General features: G+C 41.8%; 1 protein-coding gene across 1 annotated transcript in view; it reads left to right on the top strand.

Annotated features, from left to right (window-relative positions):
* UQCC1 (ubiquinol-cytochrome c reductase complex assembly factor 1) overlaps positions 1-19128 on the top strand; it is a 148867-nt gene extending 129739 nt beyond the window's left edge. The window contains exons 8-10 of the mRNA XM_077170409.1: positions 6869-6946; positions 15407-15520; positions 17700-19128. Coding sequence (XP_077026524.1) covers positions 6869-6946; positions 15407-15520; positions 17700-17834 — 327 coding nt within the window. The 3' untranslated portion in view covers positions 17835-19128. The remainder of the gene's footprint in view (positions 1-6868; positions 6947-15406; positions 15521-17699) is intronic.
* Positions 19129-19415: the final 287 nt, after the last annotated feature.

Raw genomic sequence — 19415 nt, forward strand, 5'->3', positions numbered from 1 at the left:
CATTAATCTGCTGATTAGTAACTCTGCAATCTTGCATTCTCTCCCTGCTTTTTGCATTCCCTTTGTAATATATTATGCTAGTCCCCCTGGGACGTAAACTCCAGGACCCGTCCCTGGCCTGCTCATGTTTGTTTTCTTTGCCCCTTGTGCCTGCCTCTGCTATAACATTTGTAGTATGTGTTAAGTAATCCTTAAGGTAACATTTTTATTATGTCATAAAAAGTACATGGCAAATATATTATAACTCATGGACTTTGTTTAAAAATGAACGGGTAATTTATTGAGTGTGTTACATGAGCCTTATTCCCCTCCCCATTTCAGCTGAGACCTGCTGCTCATTTAGCCTAGCCTCCTATTGAGTACTCTCACCCTCTGACATGCTGGGAAAGTAGCCTTATGGTTGGCTAGAAATAACGTCATAGTTTATGTACTCAATAAAAATTTAATTAAGTCATTACAGGAATTGCAGTCATCATTTAACCCTCTGATTTCTTCTGTTTGGTTTATTATTAAACATTCAGTAATACCAGTCACCAAATCCTGATGGCTTATAAAATAGCTGCATGAATTTTAATAGCTTAAATAAATGGGAAAATATGAGTAACTGATATAAAAGGAATCTTTTCCTTATGGTATGGGTTTTTATAAAAACCAAAGCATGGAAAGGATAAGAGTGTTATGAACAGCCCAACCACTGTCTGGGAGGAGTGTCCCATCAAGATGTGCATCTATGTTGTTCATGGGCAGTGATGATCTGGCACTGGGGACACAGGGAACCTGCATTTGAGCAAAAAAAAAGTTTTAAGTGAGAGAACAATATCCCAGCAGGGATTCACCAAAGAAAATACCCACTTCTTCTTGCCTTCTGGATTGGCTAGAAGGGCCCAACAGGGTGAGTACAGAGTTCAGGAAGCTGCTCTCATTTCCCCTCACCTGTTGTCTGTGGATCATGTATCTGCACTTACTGAGCCTCTGCCATCTTCCAGAAAGGGCCCATTTCATGATCTAATCTAGCTTGGGTGATGATATCTGAAAACCATTCCTAGTTGTAGCAGCTCACAGGTCATTGGACTTAGAGTACCAGAGGGCAGAGGAACCTTGCTAACAAGGAACTCCACTCCTGCTCTCCATTCTTCCTAGACAATAGCCAGTAAGAGTGCAGGTGCATCCCAAGAGGAAAAAGTGTCTTTATATATGTATATATATGTGGGCTTTCCTGGAAGGCAAGATCTGAGATTTGCAGATTAATGTTGGTGATCTCTGGAAATCCCCTGCAGATGGCTATGTAGAAAAAGCATTAACTGAGAAATCAAGTTTTAACCTGGCTCTGAGACTAGTGGGACGATAGTAGTAGCTTGTACTACCAGCTCCATGTCCCTTCCCTTTTCTAGGTGTCCAGCCACCATTTCTTCAAGGAAATTGAACTAGGTGATCTCTAACGTTAGGTAGATTGATGCAGTACATAAACTTACTCTGCTGAGCAGATCAGTAAATATTCACTCTGAGAGATGTTCCTGTCTTAGTGTTTGATACCTCTGACATTGTCCTTTTACTGCTCTGGTTCTTTTTGCACAATTACAGAGCAACATTTAATATGGGGGTAGGGAGAGCTCCATAATTAGTACCGAGATCTGGGTTGTAGTCCCATCCTCACCATACAGAAGGAATTAGCTCTAATTCTGGCCTGTTTCTTGACTCCTCCTTTTACCCTCTTCCTTTCTTGAAGATGATACAGTAGATGTTCAATAGAATCTGTTTCTGAACTATCAGAAAGCAGGAAGGTACTCAGCAACAACAGCAACAAAAATCTCCCAAACTCTGTCATTAGATTGTATTGCTGTGTGTCGCACATGGGTCCTTGTAGCATGTCTGTTAGAGCCCCAGCTCTGGCCAGGCCCGAGACTGAATGTTGAGAGTGCCAAGATTAATCAGACATGGTTTGTTATGACTCCTGAGTAGCTTGCAGAGTAGTGGGAGAGATAGGTATGCAAGCAGTTATAGACCATGTTGTGTGCACAGGAGAAGTGCAGACGGAATGCTCTGGGAACACAAAGGATGGGATGGCTAATTTGTCCTGAGTTGAAGGTGGATTAGGAAAGTTCATGGTTCATACTACCAGCTCCTTCCCATTTATGTTTTCCAGTCTTGAGCTTCACAATTCTCCCTTCCTTTTTGAAAATTATTCATGACTATGTATTGGAACTGGTTTTTGTTTCAGATAAACTAGGAAGTATTACTAATAATTCCTTGAATTTGCAGAGCACTTTGCAGCTCACCAGGGCTTTCAGCATGCATTGTGACTTGATGAATGAAAACAAGCTAATTCATTTGCTCTCCAAAACAGCCACAAGTCCTCACTCTCTCTAAGCCCAGCTCTGCAAGTGAAACCATTTCCTTCCCCCCTATATGAAACATGACACCCAGAGGCAGCATGGGAGATGACTCCTAGCTATGAGTCTGGCCCTGGCACTGTGGGATCAACAATGCCATCCTGACCAAAAGGGGGAAAAGAAGTGTAACAAATAAGGTGTCAGTGGCTGAGAGAGTTCAAATACAGTCGAGAAGCTACTCTGGAGGTCACTCTTAGGCAATTCAGTTAGACATTGCTACCTGTCATAACTGGCCAAACCTCAACCAAAACCATTCCAGCCAATCCTAAAGAACACTGTGGTAGTTAGATTCAGTTGTCAACTTGGCCAGGTGAATGTGCCTAGTTCTGTTGCTATGGACATGAGCCAGTGTTACATGAACCTCACCTGTTGCTCATTACATCTGCAGTCGGCTAGGAGGCATGCCTGCTGCAATGAAGGATGTTTGACTTAATTGGCTGGTGCTTAAATGAGAGAGCTCAACGTAGCACAGCCCAAGCAGGTTGGCATACCTCATCTCGGCACTCGCAGCTTAGCCCAGGCCTTTGGAGATGCAGAAAGAAATCACCCCAGGGAAAGTTGTTGGAACCTAGAGGCCTGGAGAGAAGGCCAACAGCGACCATCCTGTGCCTTCCTATGTAAGAAAGAACCTCAGTTGAAAGTCAGCTGCCTTTCCTCTGAAGAACTCACAAAATAAATCCCCTTTTATTAAAGCCAATCTGTCTCTGGTGTGTTGCATTCCGGCAGCTAGCAAAACTAGAATAAACACCTGGGGCAATATATAAGATTCTACAAAGGTTCCATGCCCTAGGGTAATTTTCCAGAAACCTACAACCTCCAGATGGGTTCCTTAATCAGATAAGTCCTGAAACGTAGAGGGGCCAGCCTTTCCAGAACATCAGCTAGTTCCATCTCCCTATGACTTATTATTGATAGCCCCTTCTAACATGGAAAAGTTAGAATGGGCATAAGCCAAATTCCCCTAAAGAGTGGGAGAAAGATCAAAGGTAATGGTGGAGTTATACAGAAAAGGTAGGGTTTAACAAATGAGTATGATTGTTGAATCATTTTGCTGATATTTCTGTTAGTCTCCAGTGTCTTAGAGCAGCTAGAAGTAAAAACCTAAAATTGTGGAATTGTAACCCATTGTAGAAATATGTTCTACAACTAATTGTTGTGCTGTGTGTTGAAATGTATTGCTTTTTTGTATATTATGTCATTTTTTTCAAAAAAAGAGAAAAAAGTGATGATTATATATATATATTCCTTTTATCCTCCAATGTTCTGGAGCAACTAGAAGGAAACCAATCTGAGATGCTGCTGTGGTAGCCCATGACAAACTTTGGGATCTGTCCTATAACTCCTTATTGAAGAGTGCTTTGAAAACTTGCTTTTTTCTTTCTTTGCTTTGTATATATCTTATATAGTTAAAAAGTTAAGAAAACAAACAACCAGAACAGCTGCAAGTATAGGGCATTTAAAAAGCAGGAAGTAGACTCAGAGAGGTTATTTGACCTGCCCGAGATCCCGTCCTATGTCTGTAGCAGAACTGTGACTTGAACCCAGGTTTTCTGACCCTCAGTCTAGATCTTTTCACTGCCTTTCTGCTCTTCTTCAAAGACCAATTATGAACCACAGGATAAATCACTCAGTCTTTTCTTTATGAACAAAAGTGAAATTATCTTCCAAAGACAGGAACCTGGTGTAGGCTACATGAACTGTATTACTAACTTGTTGTGGGGCCTAGGGCAAGTCATTTCACCTGTCCTTCACATCACCTGGCCGTAACAGGTGCTTAGTAAATGGAAGAGATGATAGTGGGCATGGTTGTGGTCAGGGTTGGTAAACACAGATTTTATATCTAAATAACTTTTTATTGTAGCATATACACTGAGCATTTCCCATTTTAATAATTTTAAGTGTACAATTCAGTGGTATTAATTACACTCCCAATATTCTGCTTCCCCAACTTTTTATCACTGCAAACAGAAACTCTGTACCCATTAAGAATAACCCCTCTTCCTGTGCTGCCCCCCTGCCTTTTCTGGCCCCTGGTGTCCTGTAGTCTCCTAACTGTCTCAATGAGATTTGCCTCCTCTAGGTATTTCATGTAAGTGAGATCATATAATAATTGTCTTTTTGCACCTGGTGTATTTTCGTTCAGCATGATGTCTTCTAGGTTCATCCATGCTATATTGTTGCATGTACAAGAACTTCATTCCTTTTTATGGCTGAATAATATAACATTGTGCGTATATACCACATTTTGTTTATCCATTTACCTTTTGATGGACACCTGGTTTGCTTCCACCTTTTGGTTATTGTGAATAATGCCGGTCTAAACACTGGTGTGAAAATACCTGTCCGAATCCTTACTAGGGAAGATTGCAGGGTCATATGTAATTCTGTTTTCAACTAATTAAGGAATCGCCAAACTGATTTCCATAGTGGCTGTACCACTATACAATGGCACCAAAGTATATAAGGGCCCCGGTCTTCTGTATCCTCACTAACACTTATTTTCTGTTTGTTTGTTTGTTTGTTTGTTTTAATAGTAGCTATTCTAGTGGGTATTCAGTGATACCTCATTGTGGTTTTTGATTTGCATTTCCCTGATGACCAATGATGTTGAGCATAAGCACAAATATTATTCTATATATAAGTTTCCAAATGACTTTGGACTGTTCCTAAAACTTGTCAGTTTAAATATTCAGTGATTCCTTCTGTGTGCTACACATTGCATGGGACTTTACGTTGGGCTCCCAGAGGTGAATGAAATATACTCTGCCCTTAACATTTTACTATCAGGAGGTCAAAATTTTACCATATTGAAGACATTCAGTGAACTGCCCTCTAGGCTCTGACAGTCCCCCTGGCCTGGCCATTCCCTGAGAGGAGTTCTACCAGATCTGAAATGTCTCTTTGGAATTGCATTTCTAAAACAATCTCTTAAAATTAAGTCTTACTGCTTCAGATTTGCCTTTCTTATTCTCCCCTCCTCTCCACAGCCTTTGAGGCCCTACTTTTTCCTCAGCATCTCACTCACATACTTGGCTTTCTCCCTCCTTTTCCCACCTCTCCCAAGTACCTTCTTGTCCTTTTACAAACTCAAGCTCCTTTGAGTTTCCCTTTTTCTAACCTGGTCCCAACATACTTTTGCAGTGTTCCTGCCCACTCACCCTTTCCTGGCACTCCCCAAACATTTTCTTTTTAGCCTCTGCACATTCGCACACCTTGTTCCCTCTGTTTAAAATGCCCCCCGTTCTGTCAAACTCCTCCCTCCAAGATCCGTGTAAAGATTACCTCCTAGTGGACTGTTCCCTAGCTCCCTCAAGCAGAGATCATTTTTTACAGTGTCTCTAATTGAAATTCATTTGTCACTCACCACTTTTGGAATAGAATTTGTAGTAACACATTGCACGGTTATTTTTTATGTGTCTCTTTTCCCATATTTAGAGTGTATGTGCTCCTCCAGTCAGGAAACTGCTTTTTATACTTTGTGTTCAGAGGATCTATCACAAAACTTGATATGTAGCTCACTCTCATTAATGCATTAATCTGAGTGAATGCTTTGTATAATTTGGGATCAAAACCTAGAAGAAGCTGGCAGATTGGGGAGAATCCTGGCACATGAGGGAGTTGGAGATGAACTGGCAGTTTGAATTCTTAGGGGCCATCTCTCTTTGTTCTGCTGATGAAGCCGGACAGTCCCAGGAGTTCTGGGAGGAATCAAGACCTCAACCAAGGGCTGGTGCCGTAAGGGTTCTTGACTCAGTCTAAGGAAAGAATTCAAGGACTAGTCGTGTGAATAGCCAAATAGTTTAATAAGGCCAATGCAGGAGAGCCCTGGGAATTCTTGCCTGGATGCCAGAGAGCCCTGGGAGTTCTAGGCTGGATGTTATAGAGCTCCAGGAATTCTCTTCTTGATGCCAAAGAACCCCAGCAATTCTCCTCTGGATGCCAGAGAGCTGTGGGAGTTCTTGGAGAAGTCTAGACCGTGACCAGAAGGCTGATGCTGTGAAGGTTCTTGACTCAGCTGCAGGAAACAACTCAAGGACTAGTCTGTGTGTACAGCTAAAGAATCCAAATACTAGCTACTGTCTACAGCTCAAAACTTTAATGCATAGTGAGGTTACATGCTGGAGATGAGCTCAGGCATTCTCCAAAGAAGCCATCTGAGATTGGGGTCCTTAAAGGGGATTTGGAGAGGCCCTTTCCCCTCTGGCTGTCCTACACAAGGAATTGATGAGCTGCATTTTATCAGTGGTTCTTTTTAGGTGCCAACCTGAGTGAGGGCTGGGTGTGGGGGGTTAGTTGTGTGGAAGCTGTGTGTGCCGCTAAAAGGAACTTTTTGTTATGGGTTTTAGAGTCACTTCCCTCTTCCTCCTTCCCTCACTAACCTGCCTCACTACGAGTCTATGACAAAAGAGAGCGAAAGAGCATACTTTTTGTTTTTTTCCTTTTTTCATGCTTTTATTTTTGCCATTTTTTTACTGTAGGTTAATCCCTATATCCTGAAGAAGAACATGATCATCATGACAAATAGCTTCTATGCAGCAATCTTGGGATATGATGAGGTAAGATCATATGCCAAACCTTTGGCAGAAAAATTATCTCCCCCAACGAAGACTTTTTAAAAAAATTTGTACTGATAAATCTTCATGCAGATAATGTTCCATACATGGTGTACAATCAGTGGCTCACAATATCATCACATGGTTGTGTATTCACCACCGTGATCCTTTTTTAAAGCATTTGCATTACTCCAAAAAAAGAAATAAAAAGAAAAAGGAAAAAACTCATACATCTCATATCCCATACCCCTCCGTCTCAATGACCACTGGTATTTCCATCTACCCAATGTATTTTACCTTTTGTCCCCCCTATTATTTATTTATTTTTATCCATATTTTTTTGCTCATCTGTCCCTACCCTGGATAAGAGGAGCAACAGATACAAAGTTTTCAGAATCCCACAGTCACATTGTAAAAGTTTTATCTTTATACAGTTGTCTTCAAGAATCAAGGCTGTGTAACACAGCTCAACAGTTTCAGGTACTTCCCTGCAGCCACTCCAATGCACCATGAACTAAAAAGGGATAAGTATATAGTGCTTAAGAATAACCTCCAGGATGACCTCTTGACTCTGTTTGAAATCTCTCAGCACTGAAACTTTATTTTGTTTTCTTTCTTTCTTCCCTCTTTTGGTCAAGAAGGTTTGCTTCTGGCAACGTGGGACAGAGATCTTGGAATGAACGGAGACTCAGCATCAAGGGATTGAGAAAAAACCTAGAATGAGCTGAGACTCAGCATCAAGGGATTGAGAAAACCTTCTCGACCAAAAGGGGGAAGAGTGAAATGAGACAAAGTGTCAATGGCTGAGAGATTCCAAACAGAGTCAAGAGGTTATCCTGGAGGTTATTCTTATGCATCAAGTAGATATCATCTTGTTATTCAAGATGTAATGGAGAGGCTTTAGGGAACTGCCTGAAAATGTAGAGCTGTGTTCCAGTAGCCATGTTTCTTGAGGATGATTGAATAATGATACAGCTGTCACAATGTGACTGTGTGATTGTGAAAACCTTGTGTCTGATGCTCTTTTTATCTACCTTCTCAACAAAGGAGTAGAACATAGGGAATAAAAATAAATAATAGGGGAAACAAATGCTAAAATAAATTTAGTTTAAATGCTAGTGATCAATGAATGCAAGGGGTAAGGGGTATGGTAGGTATGATTTTTTTTTTCTTTCCTGTGTTCATTTTATTTCTTTTTCTATTGTCTTTTTATTTGTTTTTCTGAATTAAGAAATGATGAATATGCAACTAAGTGATGATATTGTGAATTACTGATTATGTTGTTTTATTTTGTTTATTTTTTTAATTAATAAATAAATTTTTAAAAAATTAAAAAAAGAAGAAGAAGAAGAAGGTTTTCTTAACCGTTGATGCTGGGTCTCACCCAGTTCATCCCGGGATTTCTGTCTCACATTTCCAGGGAGATTTACACCCCCGCAAGTCATGTCTCATATAGACAGGAGGACAGTGAGTTCACCTGCTGAGTTGGTTTTGAGAGAGAGGCCACATCTGAGTAGCAAAAGAGGTTCTCTGGGGGGTGACTCTTAGGCCTAATTTTAAGAAGGCTTAGCCTGTCCTTTGCAGGAATGAGATTCATAGGGGTGAACCCCAAGATCAAAGGCTCAACCTATTGATTCCAACAAAAATTTTTTATGAGAACCTTTGAGTGGCGCTTCAGTGGCCATTGTCACTGCCTGCCTTTATGGCTTAGTATTTATTTCTATTCTCTTCACTCTCTGGGCAATTAGAATAAATATCACAACTTGTTTGCCTAATGCTTGGGAAAGAAATCGCTATATAACATGGTCAAATCATTCCACTTGCCTTATAGTTGCTGCAGGGAGGAACAAAGACAAATCAGTCTCTATCCTGGCCCCGGGTGTTCCCAGAAGAGAAAGATGACACACACATAAACAGCATGGTCTTCCAGACAAACCACACACACTTTTTTCTTTTGCTTTAAATATAAAAAGAATACATATTCATTTAAAAAATTCCTAAAACTGTACATAAGTGGTTGAAGTGGATGATAGAAGCTTTCTTCCCCTGCCCAAGAGGAAAATTCCATTAATAATTTATTGGATGCCTTTCTAGGCATTATCTTTGCATAGACAAGCACCTGAATATATGGGTGCATGTTTTATTTTCTTTATGCAAATGGAAGTTGCATTATACGTACGTTTCTGCACTTTGATGTTTCACTTAACAGTGTATCTTGGACAGCCTTCCACATCAGAACATTAAGATCTATACCTTTTCTTCTCACCCCAACTTTATTATGAAAAATTTCAAACATTTAGAAAAGTTGAAAGAATGGCATAATGAACACTTACATACACACCACCAAGTTTCATCATACCTCATCTTTTTAACAAATATGTGCTTTCATATGCATTTTATCTTTCTTCAAGATTTAATTTTAATCACCTCTCCTGGGAAGCTGTCCCAGAACTTCCCGGGCACAGCTCATTCTCACCCTAACTGGACTCTTACATCATTTACCATATTAGCATTATGTGTCACCCTGGCTGGGCTGAGGATTTCTTCTGAATGGTGGCAGTGTCTATTGTATTTGTATTTCTATTACCTATAATAGTGTTTGACATATGGTAAATGAAGAATGAGAAAGGGAGGAAATGCATGAGGAGATGAAAGTATGAAACTGGAGTTCTAGCTGGAGGAAATGTTATCAGCCTGCAGATAATAATTAAAGCCCCTGCTCTCCCCTCAATTTGTAAAGGTGAATTACTTGCTCAGGATCATGAGACTAGTTAAAATTGGGGTGTCCTGATTCCCAGTCTACCAGCTGTCTTCAATTTTAAGAGACCAATCTAGATTGTATGTTATATACACCATTTACTTGAGCTTTTGGGGGATTAGGCTGGGATTTGAAAATCACCACCTAAATGTACACATCAATTGTTAAATTAGATGCATTCTGATTTTAGAATATATAAAAGAATATATATTTAGTATATGAAAGTATATATATAAAGTATATATGTATTTAATATATATATATATTTAGTGTATAAAAGAATGAGACTTAGAATTAAATAAATATGATTCACTTTTTTTTTTTTTTTTTTAGCATTTGAGGTCCTTACTGTAGGTGCCTCTGTTGACTTAGTTGATTCCTTTCATCAGTGTTAAGATGTTTTGAATCTTGTCTATTCTTTTTGTCCCCCATAGCAGTCTATCCTAATTCTTGAGCACCTCTCTGAAGATTCCCGTTCAGTAGGCGTGGAGTCTAGTAGTTCAGCAAGCACCCCCAGTGACAAAGAGCAGGAAATTTTGGAAAATGTACTTATTACCTGGGACAGTTTGAAAAATACCACTGTCTGAGTCCTACCTCCCCGAAATATTCTGATTTGATAAGTATAGAGTTCTGCAGGTGATTTTAATAAACTATTATTTTAATAAACTATTCAAGAACAATTTTCTTTCATTTGAATGTGCATATATATCACTTGAAGACCTAGTTAAAATGCAGATTGACTCAGTGAGTCTGGGATGGAGCCTGCATTGCTAACAAGATTCTATTATATGCATGTGGCCATTCTGCAAGATTCACGCTGTTTTAGAGCGATGCTGTCCTCTACTAGCCACATATGGCAACTTCTGTTTAAATCTGTTTAGTTTCCCAGCTGCTCTAGCCATATTTTCAGGTACTCGATAACCATATGTGGCTAGCGGCTTCTGAATTGGACTGTGCAGATATAAAACATTTTCATTATCACAGAAAGTTCTGTTGGACAGCACTGTTTAATAGCAACCTTTTTCTAGAAACTTCCTTGAATTGTGCTCCTGCCCTGGACACTTTAGGAATCTTCCTGTTTTCTACATTAGTTTCATCCATGGAACTTTCAGTCCTCTGTGAACTGTTCCCAGTGTGACAGTTCCCCTTGCCCTCTGATGTGTAGCCTTCTCTCCAGATGAGGCCATTTGCCTCACTGCCCTACTGACATGCGGTGCCTTGTTGAGGTTCTATTGGACAATGAGATGTTGAGGGTAGTAACTGAGTCTTTGTCAACTTTATACCTTACAGCCTGGTTCAGGGCTTGACACCATAGGCACTCCCTCTATAAGTGGTCAATGAAATAATGTTATTCTCTCTTTCTTAGAATGTCCTTCAATTCTCCAAATCCCCCTCATCCTGAAGGCCCATTTCTCCACACAGCTTTCCCATGACCTCTTTAGATCCCTGTTTTTTACTCTGAATTTCAACACCTTTCAATCCCTCCTCCATCCATCCATCTGGTATTTATTGAGTGCCTGCCAAGTGCAGTGCACTGGAAACATTGGTGATTAGAGCAAACATGGTCTGTTTCTTCCCCACTGGAGCTTACCTTGTAATTGATAGACAGACAGTAAACAAACAAGCAAATAAATATCTAATTACAAATAGAGTGCTGTGGTAGAGAGTAAAAGGGAAATGACCTTCATATGGGCTGGAAAGGCTTCTCTTAGGACCTATCATAGAAGCTAAAGGCTAAAGAATGAGGAGCCACTAGGTAAAGCGTGTATCTTATAGTCTCACTCTGCAGTTTTGTATTTGTTCATTCTCCAGGATTTTGTTCTGTGTTACTGTTGGACGTGCGTTTACCTTTGTCTCCTCAACCAGTTCACAAGTTCCCTGAGAGCTGAAACAGTATCACTATCATTTTGTATTCCTAGCACCATGCTTAGCAAATAGTGGTGTTGAATCAGTACCACTGAAATATAACCAGAGCCTCTAAGGCCAGGACAATCCTTGAAGCTTCTCTCAGTTATTCTAGACCTAAATGTCCTTATTTCCTTTAGATTGTTTTCTTTTTATAGTGAGAGAAAGCAAGTAGCCTCTCTATTAGATTGTGGCAAAATTGCTATGTAACCTCAGTGTTTTTGCTCCCAGATGCCCTTTTTATTTTTCTTTGAAATTTGTTCAAACTTCAGTTTGAAATTTACACTCTCTCAGATCAGTCTCTCATTTGTTTTTATTGACTTATTAACATTTGGTAGATAAAAAGGTTGAAGTTGGTTCATTTATTTATTCAACCATTTAAAAAATATATTTTTATTGGCAAATCTTCACACACATACAGTCCATACATGGTGTACAATCAGTGGCTCACAATATCATCACATAGTTGTGTATTCATCATCATGATCATTTTTAGAACATTTTAGAACATCCAGAAAAAGAAATAAAAAAGAAAAGAAAAAACTCATACATCCCATATCCCTCACCCCTCCTTCTCAATGACCACTAGTATTTCCATCTACCCAATATATTTTACTCTTTATCCCCACTATTATTTATTTATTTTTAATCTGTGTATTTTTTACTTATCTGTCCATACCCTGGATAAAAGGAGCATCAGACACAAGGTTTTCACAATCACGTAGTCACATTGTAAAGGTATATCATCATATATTTGTCTTCAGGGAATCAAGGCTACTGGAACACAGCTCAACAGTTGCACGTACTTCCCTCCAGCCACTCCAAACAGTTGCACGTACTTCCCTCCAGCCACTCCAATACACCATAAACTAAAAAGGGATATCTATGTAATGCAGAAGAATAACCTCCAGGATAACTTCTTGACTCTATTTGAAATCTCCCAGTCACTGAAACTTAATTTTGTCTCATTTCTCTGTTCCCCTTTTGGTCAAGAAGGCTTTCTCAATCCCATGTTGCCAGGGAGATTTATACCCCTGGGAATCATGCCCCATGTAGGGAGGGCACTGAGTTCACCTGCCAAGTTGGCTTAGAGAAAGAGGCCACATCTGAGCAACAAAAGAGGTTCTCTGGGGATGAATCTTAGGCCTGATTTTAAGTAGGCTTAGCCTGTCCTTTGCGAGAATAAGTTTCATTGGGGCAAACCCCAAGATTGAGGGCTCAGCCTATAGATTTGGTTAATCCCCACTGCTTGAAAGAATATCAGGAATTCTCTTAATGGGGAAGTTGAATGTTTCCTCCTTTCTCCTCACACCCCCATGGGGACTTTGCAAATACTTCTTTATCCACTGCCCAAATTACCCTGGGATATATCGGGGCATCACACTAACCTGGACAAACCAACAAGATCTCATGCCCTATTCAAAATTCCATGTACTTATTGTGGTCAACTAAACTGACCATGCAAGTTAAATTAGGTAATGCACTATGCAAAGTATAAATTTTGCACTAAATGAACATTTCTCCCTTTGGTCTCACACAGAAGTTGAAGTTTTAAAATATGAATGATATCATCCTTTACCCTGTATTCTCATCTACCTTAGTCCTACCCATATCAGCTTCATTCATATCTCTAGTCAAAGTCTAATCTGTTTTTCAGCTTTTTGAACAGTTCCTCTAAGAGGTGGTGCTGACTTTCATTGCATCAGAGCTCTAACACTGAGTCTCAGTATTCAGCCATTTTTATCACACTCCCACTGTGTGCCAAGTACTGCATTCTACGTAGAGATAGTCAGACACCATTCCTGACCCCTATTCTAGTCCTAGTTGTGCCGCAATTAGCAGGATACTCTCTAAACTTCAGTGTACTTCTCTTTCAAATGGGGCTAGCAATATCTGTATTACTGGGCATACATAGTCATTATGAGCTCAATATGTGAGGGAATCTGATAGTCTGGAATGTTAAGTGGTTATCACTGTTACTGTGAGTCCCAAATCTTCCTTTTCCTTCTGTCTGCTTAGGAATTCCCGATTATGGGTTTGCCCCTGCCCAGCCATTTTCCCCACTGTGGAGGCTGCCTGCAGTGGGCCATTGATCCCAGGCTTGTGTTTCCTGGACTCCAATTTTACTCTCTCAAGTTCCACCCACTCCCACTCCTGTCCTTTCTCAGGTAGCACATGTGAGTCCCTGCCAGCAGCATCGGCAGGACACTTCAGACACAGGCAGACTGTTATGTTAGCAAACAGCTTGCAGAATGGTGGTATGCTCGAGCTTGTCCTTGGTCCTTGTCCGCATCTGCCAAAAGAAGCTGGTTTTTCTGACTCTAGCTGTTGTGCTAGGGCAGTCTTTTAGGCTGATAGACTGTAGAGGTGTTTTATCGGGGGGGCATTTGGAAAAGGTGAAGTGTTTTTCTACCAAGTTCTCAGTATCCCATACTGGACATAGCCTTCCTGGCAGCAGCCTGGAACCAGACGTTATATACCACAATATTCCAGCCCAAAATAAAAGATCAAATAAATGATCTTGCATTTTTGTGCAATGATTTACACTTACAGAGCCCTTTCATGGCCATTTATTCTCAATTCTCACAGTAACTCTAGGATAGGTATTATTATACCTTTTTAACCTCGTCGAGGTTCTATTGGACAAGGAAGTGAGAAACTGAGACTAAGAAAGGGTTAATAGCTTTTTGAAGGCCAGACAGCTGTTAACTGACAGAGCTGGTATTAGATACCCAGATCCTACTGTTCTTTCAAATACATCCACGGCTGCCTGCTGCCACACGATCCTAATCTTTGTATCTGTCACATTAAGCTTAACAAATCTTCACATTATCTAATTTTATAATTCAAGAATGATGTAAGTAGAACATTTTCATCTCTTTTTAATAGGTGAGAAGATTGAGACTGAGGTTTAGTGAGTTGCCCACCATCACTGAGCTTGGAAGTGGCAGAACTAGGACTTAATTTGGCCTTGTAACTCATGTCAGCACTTTTTCTGGTTCCACACACCACTTTGGCCATCTGGACAGAGTAACTTCTCCATACACCCTTATTCCAGGAAGCAACACTCTGCCTCCTCCCTCCATTAGAGGACCAAGCTAGAAAATTTGCCCGAGCATGCTGCCTCTGACTCAGCCTCTGCTTGATGTTTAGGCTTCCCGGCAGAGGTGGCTTGTATACTGGAAGAGCCACGTAAGGCATACATACACAGGCTTTGAGCATTACTCTCTGTGCCTTGTGACCATCCTCCTCAATAGCTTGGGCCTCTACTTAGGAGGGGGAAAAGGGGGCCATGGCTAGTCCAGAGCTGGTGTGAGTGAGGCTAAGGTACCTGGTTTCTTTTCTCAGTGAGCCAGCTGACTTCAGATGCGTCTTTGCACCAGGGGAGAACATACACACACAAGTACTTCCCACCCATGCCTTGTACAGAGTACTGCAGCCACTGCTGCTCCTATTTCTCTTCTTGGCCTTGCAAGCATTATTTGTGATGGGTGCAATATGGTAGAGTAGAGGGAGCTGTGGTCTGGGGGGTCAACCAGATGTGAGTTCCAGCTATGCATCAACTTTAGCAAGTCAGTCAACCTCTCTGGGACCCATGTTCTTCCTCTGTATAAGATGAAGGCGTTGAATTGATTAGACCCCTTCCAGCTTGCCATGTAGCTGCCCCATTTCTCTCTAAAATATCTTTATGGTCCTTCTGAGCCGATGCTGTAGGTGCTAGCATGTTTACAGTGTCCCCAGCTTTTTATCATGGCTTTGCAATGCTTCTGGGAGACCAATTGTTATACTCTGTGTTCTAGGGGATCCTTTCAGATGATCATGGACTAGCTGCCGCCCTCTGGAGAACCTTCTTTGATCAGAAATGTGAAGACCCTCGACAACTTGAATTGTTGGTGGAATATGTGAGGAAACAGGTAAGTAGCCTTTCCCTTCTTCAGAGTCTGAAGGAAAATGGTTCCTCGCTGAGGTCTGTGATGCTGGGCTTTTAGAGGATCACGGGAGGTTGAAATACCAGAGATCAGTCTGAGGAAATTCTGACCAAATTCCAGCGGCAGCAGGTCCTGAAGAAGAAGAGTGCCTTTTGTGTGTCCAGCCATGAGCCAAGAGGAAAATAAGAGAAAGAGACACTGAGTTGTCTCCTGCTTTCAAATATTTCATTCACTATACAGTTGCCTACTATGTGCCAGGTGCAGTGCCAGATACTGGGCACATGTAGACCTAAACGATGCAGGCATGGTTTTTGGTACAGCCCCACTCCTCTGTCTGTTTTGAGTCCAGGATTTGCACTTCCTACTCCCAGTTTCTAGCAGGACTGGGCTCTGGGCAGCATTCCATAGACATTTCAAGCCTCTTCCATAGTCAAGCAAGGTACCCCCACTTCAGTACCTCACTGGTTCCCCAACACTAAAGCATTTAGGAGAAAGCTCTAGTAATAATTGTTTAACTACATAGTTTTTTTTCCAGAATTACTCTATTAATTCTTGAAAATTAACTCCTTGATCTCTCTGGACCAGGATCCTATATTGATGAGAAACCCATACTTTATAGTAGAGTGGCAGGGAAAACACACACAGAGGCTTTCCTAGGGTCTCCTAGTGAGTCAGCTTACACAACTGGCCTAGAACCCCAAGTTGGGTGATTGATGAAGTCAGTGGAGGCCTCAGCTTCTCCAGATAGTCATCAGTTCAGACTATCCTATGAGTTGCAGTTGGCCTCACAGTTAGTCTCTTACTCACTTGTGACCATGGTCTCTCCAAGCCTCCAATACCCAGGAAGGAGAAAGAAGAAGGGGCCAAGAGGATCAGCTTGTTGATTGTTGGAAAAGCCACATACTGGGGCTCTTCAGACACAGAGAGTGGAGAACTCCAGAAGCCAGGACTTTTGTTGGGTCATTCTCAGAGCCAAGGAGAAGGCACTGTGGCCTGAGGGCCCTACCCCACAGAGGATTCTGTGACTCATACTGTTGACTGGACTCCCCCTCAGACAAGTAGCAACTGGCAAAGCAAATGCTGTTTTCTGAGAACCAGCCTGACGTTTCCACCTGCCATGATGGGCTTGTGCCAGGGGCCATGACAAGGGCATAGATGGGACCTCTATGAAGGCTCTAAAGGAATGGGCTAGTATAAGAAAGCCCTTATGGCCCTGTTGTGAGGCAGGCAAGGAGAAAACAGTGATGGGGCTTTAGGAAATCAGGGAGTTTTGATGGTATTTTAGTTTCCTAGTTTCTAAAACTAATACCATACAATGGTTGGCTTAACGGGAAGTTGTTGGCTCATGGTTTCAGAGGCTTGAAGGCTTGCTTCCTCCTGGAGACAGTATCTTTTGGCTGGCCGGCAATCTTTGAGGTTCCTTGGCTTTTCCATCACATGACAAAGCATGTGGTGGCATCTCTGGGACAATGACAGTTTTAACAGTAGAGCTATTCAAAGGGATAAATTCCCCTCTCCATTCTAGAGGGGAAGTTAGGGCCCACCAGCCAGGGGCGAGAGCCCACTAGAGTATAATAGAGTGGGACATACTAAAAAAAATTTTTTTTTCAAGTTTGAGTGACTATCGCTGTACATATATCATTTTACTTTTCACAAGTCCTGTGAGGTACACAATACTATCCTCTCTCTCTGAGAATTTAAGTCTCAAAGAGAAGTGGCTCACCCAGGAAACACTAGGCAGGGGTAGGATCGGGTTTCACCCTCACCCAGCAGCATTGGGTGAGGATGGATGGGATGAACTTCTGTAAGTCCCAGGTCCTGACTTCCTGACCATAAGAACTTTCTAGGGAGGGTGTATCATGGGAGAGATGTTTTGGGTAGTGTGTACATCTCTCTTTTTGCCTATCTATCTGTTTATCCATGCAGAGTCTTAAGAGATTTCCATAAAGCCTTCTCAGTGAGCTGTCTCAGTGATTTGTTTTTAAGAACCTGCTTGCTGAAATGAATCTGGGAAATCAGAGATCCCCTGGCTTGGGTGCCAGGATGGTCAGAAGCCCCGTCGTGCCCTTTCCTCTTCCTTTCCTTTGGGAGGCTTGTTCCTTATGCCACCTCATGTCTGTCTTGCCCTTGTCCCTTTCTTTTGCCCCTGCTTTCCTGGTTATAGATGCAGTACCTGGATTCCATGAACGGTGAGGATCTGCTTCTGACTGGGGAGGTGAGCTGGCGCCCTCTAGTGGAGAAGAATCCTCAGAGCGTCTTGAAGCCCTATTCCCCAATTTATAACGACGAGGGTCTTTGATGGACTGGCCCGTCCAAACAGCTGGTCACCTGGATTTAGGAGCTGCCGGGAGAGAGATGCCTGTTTGCCCAGGTGGAAAGTGGCCTGAACTTTGAACATCATCTTTCAAATAACTGGCCCCATTTGTGTCTGTTTTCTTCTTAGTGTGCCCAGGAGTCTGATCTGGTAGGATACAGTGCTGGGAGAATCCCTACCTCTTGTGGATTATCCTTAAAGTCCCTTAAGAGAAGGCCTAATCAAGAGCTCCCCAGCACATACTCTGCAAGTCCCTTTTCAGCAACCAAGGGCGATTGACAACTTTTCCCAAAGGCCTCTGAAGGGATGGGGAAAGCTTAGACAGGGGACACCCCTACCAAAGGCCCACTGTGGCCTCAGAGCAGTGTGTGATGCTGCTGAGTCAGGTCACTATGTTCTCTCCCTTGCTTTGAGTCATGGGGTCAAGTTGGACATCAAAAGGAAATTTATCTCTGCCATGACTCTTCATCTTCTCAGGTCTTCAGGAATATTATCTGAGATGGTGGGTGCCATGAGCTAAGGAGCACTGCCTAGCTCAGTTAGTAATAGGGAAAGGGTAGGTCGGGAGGGTTCTGCTTTTGCCTGTCTCCAATTTATGCATAAATGTCACCACTTTGGCCAAGGCACAACCTGCAAAGGCTCCAGGGACCCAGGAGCCTCTGATATCCAGTTTGAAAAAGAGGGCCCATGAACAAAGTTCCCTTTCAGAATATTCTGTCTTTATTCTTTTACACACACACACACACACAAACACACACACACCCCCATAGAGGTACTGAGAAAAAGAGGAGAACTTTCTTTCTGGTTGAATTGTACCATCCCAGAACCCAATCCCATGCCCCTTCCTGGTTTCTGGGGCATGTGCTACACAGCCATGTGATCTGAGGGCCATCTCTTGGGGGTTTTCTTTAAATTGAAAAAGTTGGGGGTAGGGGCCGGGCATATTGTTACCTCCCCCCCATCAAACTTTCTTCATTTAACTTGTTATTAAATGAGTCATATAAAGAAACTCTATATGGGTGAGGTATATCCCACTTCTGTGAAAACATTACAAATCAAACCGCCTTCTCTCCATTTATTTAAGATGCTTTTGTTGGGAGTGGAACTCTAGAGTGAAGCCTCCTCTGTGTGTGTGAGATAATAACACCTTGTAACTCATTACAGCTGGGCAATATTTACGTAAACCAGGGCTGAGCCAGGCAGGAATTTGCTGATTAATTTATTTTTAATGGAGTGAAGTGTACCATGCACCAAAATAAACTTTACTGTGTGTACCTAACTCTGCTCCTGGAATGGATGGAAAAATTAATGGAACAGAGTTTGGCTCCCAACTCTACACATTAATTCATATATAAAAGTTATTTGAGCCTTAACCCATTTGCTGCCCAGGGTACCTCCCCAGCCACAGGTCCTAGACCACAGCACCAGTTCAGCTACTGGGCTTCCTTTAGAATCCTGGAATCTCAGATTTGGAAGAAACCTTAAAAGTAATTTTATGCAGCCCAATCCAGCACTTGACTCCTCTTCTCAACATCCTAGTGGCCTATAGGAACACCTCCAGCATCA

Source organism: Tamandua tetradactyla, chromosome 1 (assembly GCF_023851605.1).
Source record: "Tamandua tetradactyla isolate mTamTet1 chromosome 1, mTamTet1.pri, whole genome shotgun sequence".
Taxonomy (NCBI): domain Eukaryota; kingdom Metazoa; phylum Chordata; class Mammalia; order Pilosa; family Myrmecophagidae; genus Tamandua; species Tamandua tetradactyla.